The 9,987-nt window shown below is 42.7% G+C and overlaps 1 protein-coding gene across 1 annotated transcript; it reads left to right on the top strand.

Annotated features, from left to right (window-relative positions):
• The first annotated feature begins 2,218 nt into the window (after positions 1-2,218).
• bhlha9 (basic helix-loop-helix family, member a9) lies at positions 2,219-5,331 on the top strand. Its single transcript, XM_061961707.2, has one exon. The coding sequence runs from the start codon at positions 4,123-4,125 to the stop codon at positions 4,990-4,992; it is 870 nt and encodes a 289-aa protein (XP_061817691.1). The 5' UTR covers positions 2,219-4,122; the 3' UTR covers positions 4,993-5,331.
• The last annotated feature ends 4,656 nt before the right edge of the window (positions 5,332-9,987 follow it).

Raw genomic sequence — 9,987 nt, forward strand, 5'->3', positions numbered from 1 at the left:
AAAAAGAAAAAAAAAAAAAAAAAAAAGAAACCACTGATGACTGGCACACCATTGTATCTTTAAACCCAGCGCTCCAAACACACTTGCACAAAGTTTAGTAAACACCATTTATTTTTTTATGTGAATAGTGTGTGGGAGTGTCAGTTCAGTTGTGTGCCTAAAAAAAGTACTGAATCCGGCACCCATCCCGAACTATGGGCACCCTTTTTTAATGGCACCTGCCCCCTAAAATGTTGGTGTACATGCCTGGATTTGTTTAATTCCTGGCTTCTTGCTCCTCGCCTGTGCTGGCATTCAAGTTTTGGTTTGTAAATTGTTTTGCTTCTTTGTTGTTACTTTGTTTAGCCTTGCACACGCTCAGATGTGGGATCTGAGCCGAGGATGTTGTGGCTTGTGCAGCCCTTTGAGACACTTGTGATTAAGCACTATATAAATAAAAACTTTGACTTTTTGTTGCCACTTTTCTTCCCTGTTTGCAGTCTTTTAAACATTTTGCTACACTTTTTATTTTATATTTTTGCATGTTCACACTCCAAGCTTTGAGCTCCACCTTTTGTTGCTTACCAAGGCATGTGCTTATATTTTTGTTGGTATTAAATCATCATATTTGTTTGCTAACTCAGCTTAGTACTGCACTTGTCTGCATCCTTGTACGTTCATAAAAAAGAATGATTAAATAATTTATTTATTTATTCATTTATTTTCATCTAAGTTATTTTTACATACTGGATAAATACAACATTTTGCAGTTTTTATTTTTCATTTGAATACATCATTAGTTATTTACACAGAGGCTTTATATTTTGCAGTTTGTTCCTTACAGAACCGCGACCTTGGAAATTCTGCTACACAGTTCCAACAAATTAATACATTTTGTGCTTACCTATTTTAAAAAATTGGAGCCAGTTATCGAGACAAATGAGCTCTTATCACACCTCAGATTACAAAACAATCTTAAAAGATCATCTTAAGAGACATAAGACAATCAGGCGTTTGCTGACTTTGGTTGGAAGGAGGAAAATTGGGACAAAGCTCAGTGAGTAACATGTTAAGCCTCGTCCTCCAGTGATAATTGTAGTTGTAAGAAATGTAGTTTATTTACCGCATTGTAGGTGATGATTATTAGCATACACAGTCAGCTGCTAGCCACCTGTGTCAGTTTGGGGGGACCAAAAATAAATAAAGAATCATCCGGAGGGGATTGGTTTTTGGGCCGCCAATTCCGATCCCAATTTGAAATCGGCCAATACCAATCACATGTATTAACTTTAATTTTCCACAATTCATTCATGGTGCTGCTGTGACGACCGGGGCACATGGTGATGCGGGGTTTCGTTCTCCCAGGATGCAACGGACTTCGGACACAGCGTGAAGGTAAAAGAAATGATTTATTTACCGGAATAAATTATACTGAAACAAAGAAAAGGGTGCTCATAGCACATAAGGCAAAAACTAAAAGAGCTAGCATGGGAGCTAGAAGGTAAAAAAGGAGTTTAGCGTGGAAGCTAACAGGTACAGAGCCAGAACAAAAGTCGTCAACTGTTGCATGAAAACAAACTACGAAGCAAGAACGAATGACAGGGAGGACAGGCTTAAATAATAATGTCAGTGATGACAAACAGGTGCGTGTCGGGAACAAACGCGGCAGGTGAAAATAATAAGCAGCCATGGCAACAAACTCAGGTGTACAAAACAGGTACTCAAGGAGTCCAAAACTAACCAAAAACACAAGTATCTTGAAAACGTAAACAAAAAATATGATCCGGGCAGCGGATCATAACAGCTGCATGGCAATCTAAAATAGCAGCACCATTTTTAGACTAGTTCCTTATTCTCTTTTAGCAAAAAAAAGTCAATAGTACGCAATAACTAATAATGCGTGTAAGACGTCTTGCATTAATGGAAAAATTGACAATAAAGAATTTTTGAAGTCTTAAAGTTAAAGTTAAAGTACCAATGATTGTCACACACACACACCAGGTGTGGTGAAATGTGTCCTCTGCATTTGACCCATCCCCTTGATCACCCTCTGGGAGGTGAGGGGAGAAGTGGACAGCAGTGGTGCCGCGCCCAGAAATCATTTTTGGTGATTTAACCCCCAATTTCAACCCTTGATGCTGAGTGCCAAGCAGGGAGGTAATGGGTCCCATTTTTATAGTCTTTGTTATGACTCGGTCGGGGTTTGAACTCACAACCTACTGATCTCAGGGCGGACACTCTAACCACTAGGCCACTGAGTAGGAAATGTATAGTTCAATTGATGCAAGAGACGATTATTAACTTAGGGGAGTGGCTCCACAGATAGTTAGCTGCTCAGCCGCCTCTGTGATAGCGTTTTACTTCGGTCGGCAAACTGAGCATTGAAAATAGGAATCAACTTAAAAAATGTGGAATATTTCGGGGAAATCAGAATTTAACACCAAGTTCCTATCAATGCTCGATGCCTAACCGTAGTTTCTGGAGCTTACCGTTTTTTGAATATCTGTTCTGCCACAGTTTAAGAATTTGGTAACATTTTAAAATTACAGATGTGTCATGTTTATTGGTTTAAATGCCCATCCCTTCTTAGACTAAAGGTGTTTTTTGCAGGTATTTGGTTCAATTTCAATTTCATTCACCAAAACAAGTCGTCATCAAACAATGCTAAGCCCTACAGTCTATCACCAGCCTGAATGTTTAAAAATGGAACCACGTTCACGAGCAACACATCCAGGAAGACAGATAGCCTCAGCCAGCAGCAATTGCAGGTTCTAATTGTAAAGTATTTGGCCTTGTTTTTTTCCTCTCGCTTTGAAGTGGAGGCTTTGCTCTGCTCTTGTCCTGAGGTGCTGCCCAAGCTTGATTTATGAGGATGGTTTCCAGGGAAGCTACTCTAAATTACATGGCCCTTAAACCTGAGCTGAGAGAGACAGAGAGAAAGATAGAGTGGAGAATCGCCACTCCTGAGACCCTTAATTGCAAAACAAATCTAACCTAGGGTAGATAAGAAGATTCTCAGACCTGAGAAAATAGGAAAAGTGTTCAAAAGACAACCGTGCAATTTGTCATGAAGACCATTTGTGATATGTCACTCATATTGAAGAATGAATGCTTAAGCCACATAGAGACACTCATACCTGTCAACCCTCCACTTTTCCCCAAAGAACTCGTATTGTGCCCTTCTTTCCAAAAAACACTGGGGCATCATTTCCCGCAAGGTTTTTTGGAAGCACTTTTACAATGGGACTCAGACTTTCTAGAGCACTTTTACAGCCAAATAGACTCAAAAGGTATTGGGGTCAAACGATTGGTAAATCTAGAAGTCCATGGTCTTGGAGCTCCCCCAGAAAGGCCATCTCACCCCGAAAAAACGGACAAATTCCTGAAGGTCGTGGTGGCACCAAACGTTCCCCAAAATGTGCCCAAAGAGTACAGCTGTGATTAACGAAGATGACAATTTCATGTCTGGATGAAGGATTGTGAAACAATGACAGAACAAAAGAAGTCCGAATATGCCTGTGCCAGGTCACAAAGGTGATGCGGGTGAAGGGCCTGTGACAGGGAGTCCGGCACATGTCATGCGATTTAATCAAATTACAGGATGAAAAGGATTAATGAACATGAAGACAACACCAGAGAAGGCATATTGATTGACGGATGCTTTTTGTAAGATTTGTATCATCAATTTTAGTACACAAAACGGATGAAGAGATGGCCAGTGCTAATTCTCAAATAAGCCACTTGTAATTGCTGTAAGGACTTTTAAGAGCACCCATTCCTGAAACTTGGATTTACATTTCCCAAATATGATGCATGTTTTGTTTTGTGTGCCGACATAAAGTGTTGCAACTTGTAGGGATGTGAGAGAGAGTCAGAGGGGGAGGAGGAGGTGACAGTGCCATTTGGCTGGAGGGCACTCATAAACCTGGAGAGGGAGAGAGTGCACCATTCATTACAGGTGACTGTACCATGTGACTTCAGGAGTTTTAAAAAGCGGGCCAACCTGTCCTCAGGTACAAGCAATCGCCGGAGGAGCAGGGATGAGAAAAGCTGGGCTGTCGGCAAAGCAGCAAACACCGACAGCCCCACAGAGCTGCAGGGTTCTATTTCTGACCTCCCTGGACTATCCGCGTCTTTGACACAATGAGCTGCAGCAGCGTTGCAGAATCCGAGTTTTCGGAGGAAGAGCTGGAGCTCGGTGCTCTAGGCCAAGGTGAGAGCGAGGGAAGTCCCAAGGTGTCGTTCCAGGACAGCGAGAGCTCTACTGGCAGCCCGAGCGACCCGGAGGAGGACCTGACCAAGAAGCGCAATCGGCCGGTTCGCTCCAAAGCTCGACGTATGGCAGCCAATGTCCGTGAGAGGAAACGCATTATGGACTATAACCAAGCCTTCAATGCTCTTCGGGTCGCCTTGAACCATGACCTTAGCGGCAAACGGCTCTCAAAGATCGCCACGCTGCAGAGGGCCATCAATCGGATCTCAGCTCTCTCTGTGTTCCTGAGCACTAACCCAGCCAGCAAACCTTGCACCCATCGGGAATGTAACAGGTCATCGGCGGGGATGGCACCAATGGCAGCCTCACGACTGGAGCAGACTAGGGTGACCATCCCTCGTCTGGAGCATCAAAATTATGCTCCCTGGCACGCGTCCATCTCCCAGCAACCGCAGCAGGGGCCTCACGTGTACAGGTGCCCCACGGAGCCTCACGTCTACGTAGATACCAGTGTCTCCTCGTGCCCCCCGTCACCACACTACCCCTGTTATCCCACAGAAGGACAGCTTTATGCTTCACGAGGCCATTGCGGCAGCTCTCGCGAACATCCACCAAGCCCCCTGCGGTTCTCTCAGGTGGGTGACGGGTTGGGGTACCAGCCTGGATTATGGGGCTCCTGCACTCAGGGTTACATCGACACTTTTGTGGAGCCATCTGCAGCTTTGGGACTTCCCTGGCAGGTGAACTACATGCAGGAGCAGGAACACAACCTCTCTTTGGGCTCAGAAACCCAACTATGAATGTCGTTGATCTGTGGAATTATCTCAGGGACAATTTTGGTTTCTGGCGATGGATCAGTATTACAATCCAGATCATAGTTGGCATAAATTGTCAGCCAATTTGAATAAGAGTGCAATGATGAGCTGCTGAATGCTCTTAAAGAATGTTCCGCTGTATTTTAGATCATTCACACAAAATGGTTGCATTGTCATTTACTGGTTACTGTGCAAAAGCTGTTATTTTTTATCACTGAGTGCTGCATAAGTACTGACTGTATGTGCTACACTGTTACGTAATGCACACATTTCTCTAATGTATTTATTTCCTCTTTTGTCATACAAGTTGTGACTGTTTGTATGTTTGTCGTCATTTTCTTAACTTCCAAATTAAATATTCAAAAACTATACGGCTATTTGCGTTTCATGACTTCCTTCCATCACTAAAGTGGCGCCTACATGTGTACGAGCATTGAAGTGTGTGAGTGTGTGTGTGTGTGTGTGTGTGTTACATTACTGTCTCAGGTTGGTAGCCTCAAACCATCCACGCATGGCATATAACAGGGGTCCTCACGAGTCCACTCTTGTGTTTGTGAGCGGCAGAAAGTCAAATATTTATCTGCACATGGAATAATGAAAACATAGTCACAACTTAAAAAGTCAATCTGTTATTTTTAAATGCAAATAATTGATTATTTCACCTTACCATTGGAAGTAAAATGATGAGAGTCAGCATCCTTTGCAGTGGACATTTGTGAACATTAGGAATCCTCCGATCAGGGTTTTATGGAGTGGATTCCAATACCGATCATCCATGATCGGTACTGATACAGATTACATGAACTAACTGTACATTTTTCAGTGTATTTATGTTGAGTGCTTTCGACAGTGTAAGAATATCAACACAATATTTATATTTTTAACAATGTGACAAATAGGTAAAAGCAGATATTTTGGCATAAATTAGTATTATTTTACATGAATAAATACAAAAATTAAAAACATCACAAATGTATTTTATGTGTTACACTGTAACCTCCTGAAAAACAACATCCATGTCCATTTCTTTGGTTAAAAATGTTTGGGGAAAAATAAACCCTGTTATGCATGTTCGCTAGTGATGTGCCAATCAATCGGCCACAAATGTTGTGAAATAGTAGATTGCCGATTAACACCTGTTAATTCGGATCAAAAACCACAATTCCCTGTGGTTGACACATACTTGCCAACTCTCCCGGATTTTCCGGGAGACTCCCGAAATTCAGCGCATCTCCCGAAAACCTCCCGCGACAAAGTTCTCCCGAAAATCTCCCGAAATTCAGGCGGAGCTGGAGGCCACGCCCCCTCCAGCTCCATGCGCACCTGAGTGAGGACAGCCTGTTTTCACGTCCACTTTTCCACAATATAAACAGCGTGCCTGCCCAATCACGTAATAACTGTAGAATGATCGAGGGCAAGTTCTTGGTTTCTTATGTGGGTTTATTGTTAGGCAGTTTCATTAACGTCCTCCCAGCGCGGCAACAACACACAACAACAGCAGTCACGTTTTCGTCTACCGTAAAGCAGTTTGTCTGCCGTAAACAGCAATGCTGTGACACTCTTAAACAGGACAATACTGCCATCTACTGTACATGCATATGTGACAATAACAGCTACGGCTTTTAGAGAGTTCAGTGCACAACTGTGCACACAACAAGGAGACGAAGCAGAATGCATCGTCAGAGAGGGTGTTCGGCATGGTTAGAAAAACAGTGACAGAGAATAGAACAAGGATGGACAATTCAACCCTTAACTCAACAATGAGTAGATGAGTGTTATGTGTGTGTATATGTGTAAATAAATGAACACTGAAATTCAAGTATTTATCTTATTTATATATATATATATATATATATATATATATATATATATATATATATATATATATATATATATATATATATATATATAGCTAGATTTCACTGAAAGTCAAGTATTTCTTATATATATATATATATATATATATATATATATATATATATATATATATATATATATATATATATAAGAATAAACCAGGAGTGGCTCTGGCCACTCCTGGTTTATGAGGTACCTGTATCCACAGTTGAGAGTCTGGAGAGGAAGTTCAACACCTACTTGAGGAGATGGCTGGGTGTCCCAAGAAGCTTCTGTTCCATTGGACTGTACAGCACAGGAAGCAAGCTACAGCTGCCAATAACATCAGTGGTGGAGGAGTACAAGGTGACAAAAACACGCCAGGCCATGATGCTACGAGACAGCAAAGACGAGCGAGTACGGCAGGCAGGTATTGTCGTCAGGTCAGGCAGAAAGTGGTCAGCCAGCAAAGCACTGAGGGAAGCGGAGGATCGACTGAATCACGCGGACATTGTGGGATCAGTAGCCCAGGGAAGACTTGGTCTGGGTTGCTGATCCAGAACAAGATGGAACAAAGCTGACCCAAAGGAGCGGCGAGGCTTGGTGCAGAGGGAGGTCCGAAAGGCTGAGGAGGAAAGCCGGTATGTCAAGGCAGTAGCCATGAAAAAACAAGGCAGCTGGACTAGATGGGAGAGTGTAAAAGACAGATCTCTAACCTGGCAGGACATCTAGAGCATGGAAGGCCACCGGATCAAGTTCCTGCTGTGTTCTACATATGATGTCCTGCCCACCCCATCAAACCTCCATACTTGGGGAATGGTAGAGAGCCCCAGCTGCACACTCTGCGGAAAGATAGCTAACCTGGAGCATGTCCTCTCCTCTTGTCACTCAAGTTTAGCAGATGGCAAGTTCCGGTGGCGTCATGACCAGATCCTTGCTCAGCTGGCAGAGGGTGTTGAGCAGGCCAGGAAGAAGACAAGGCACCTCTCTAATGGGCCTTGCTTCATCCACTTCCTCAGGGCAGGTGAAAGCGCAGCAGCAGGAGGGAGGAACAAAGGAGTCCTGGCCACGGCAAACGACTGGGAGATGCGGGCCGACCTGAAGAAGCAGCTCAAATTCCCAGAGGAGATAGCCCACACTACCCTGAGACCTGATATTGTTCTGTGGTCTAGAGGAACCAAACAGGTGGTGCTTATCGAGCTGACAGTACCTTGGGAAGAGAGGATGGAGGAGGCGTACGAACGTAAGCTCAGGAAGTACCAAACCCTCATCCTCGAGAGCCAGCAAAATGGATGGAAAGCCTGGAACCTACCGGTGGAGGTCGGCTGTAGAGGTTTTGCGGGGCGGTCGCTCTGGAGAGCCCTCGGACTGCTAGGGATCGAGGGGCTGGCTAGGAAGCGGCTGGTAGCCAACACCACTAAAAGGGCAGAGGAAGCATCACGCTGGATTTGGATACAAAGAAAGGTGCGGTGGCAGAGCCGACCTACTGAAGGACTAGGGACATAGAGTTGGGTGGCATTCGGCAGGGGTAGATCCAGGACGCTGGATCTGCCGTCGAGCCCCTCCGAAGCGTCATGGGCTTAATTCGACGAAACGTTGATGACGGGGGGTGCCCATTTGAGAACCTGCTGATGCCAACCAACTCATGTCTAGTTGAGGTATGCGGTCAAGCTTAGTCTTGGCTCAGGGAGGAGGACGTCCCTGCCATGCAGAGTCCCGCCGGTGCCTTGATGGAAGGAGAGATGAAGAGAGCGAGGCCACAGACTCACAGATGGTGCAGCGGCGAGTACCTGTAAAGGTGAGCCAGTTGCGATACCCTTATCGTATTTTGCATATATATATATATATATATATATATATATATATATATATATGAAATACTTGACTTGGTGAATTCTAGCTGTAAATATACTTAACCACGCCCCCCCACCCCCCGAAATCGGAGGTCTCAAAGTTGGCAAGTATGGGTTGACAAAGTATTTATTTTAGCCCCACGGCTGACAAGCATGTAGCAGCTAATTGTGTCTCTGTACACAGTGACAATTGCTCCCCTAAGTTAATAACAACCACTTCTATTACTGCAAATAAACTGTATTGCTAAGTATCTTGAGTATTATTGTCAAGTACCATTATCACTGGAGGACAAGACTATGAATGTTATACAAGGAGAGCAAGCCAGGAGCGGGCTAAGATAACTGCTAAGCTATCTTTAAACAGCAGATTAAGTAAATGCAGAGTAAAGATTAAGAAGTGTGGATGGAAGCAGATTGGTCCACACACACGTTCCATCAATTTATTACAGCATAACTTCTGCGACGTCATGTGCTATCAATATTTTTTATAAGAATAATAGCTTACCTGTGAGTAAGAGAACAATAATATAACAATTAACAAGGGGTAGATCAGGGAGTGTTAAAATTACCACAACTTAACACTTTTTTGTGTAGCACAAATGTACCGAGTTGAACAAAGAGCATACATTCATTGAATACAGTGGCAATTGTTAAGTGTCACGTCATTTTTTGCTATTTCCATAGGAACTTTAAGGCTAAAAACCTGATTGTGATATTTTCTTAGATTGTTTTATATGAATTTACTGAAGAAATATAGTACAAACAGTTGAATTGTAATACTTGACACCCTATTAAGTTATCAAATTACTGTAAAATGAACTTTAATGGCCTTTGGAAAGGAGCTAGTTTACAGATAAACTGCCATTTTGGGGCAAGCAGAGCATATGAAAACCACCCAAAAATGGTTGTAGCTTGTTTTGTAAGAAATGATTGATAAGAATATAGTAAGAACAGTTGGGTTAGATAGATAGTACTTTATTGATTCCTTCAGCAGAGTTCCCTCAGGAAAATTAAATAAAATGGGTTAGATAGATAGTACTTTATTGATTCCTTCAGCAGAGTTCCCTCAGGAAAATTAAAATTCCAGCAGCAGTGTACATAATTGAGATCAAATTTAAAAAGTAAATAATGGGGGTATAAATAGAAATAAAATAGAAAATATAACAATAAGAATAAAAATAAAAAGCAACAATAAGAATAAAAGTATAACAGTAAAAATAAGAATATAACAAGAGAAACTAGGCAGTAGTGACCATGTTATGAAAATGTATTGCACTGTTTTTCGTTGCAG

The sequence above is a fragment of the Nerophis lumbriciformis genome, linkage group LG09, assembly GCF_033978685.3.
Source record: "Nerophis lumbriciformis linkage group LG09, RoL_Nlum_v2.1, whole genome shotgun sequence".
In the NCBI taxonomy this organism is placed as follows: Eukaryota; Metazoa; Chordata; class Actinopteri; order Syngnathiformes; family Syngnathidae; genus Nerophis; species Nerophis lumbriciformis.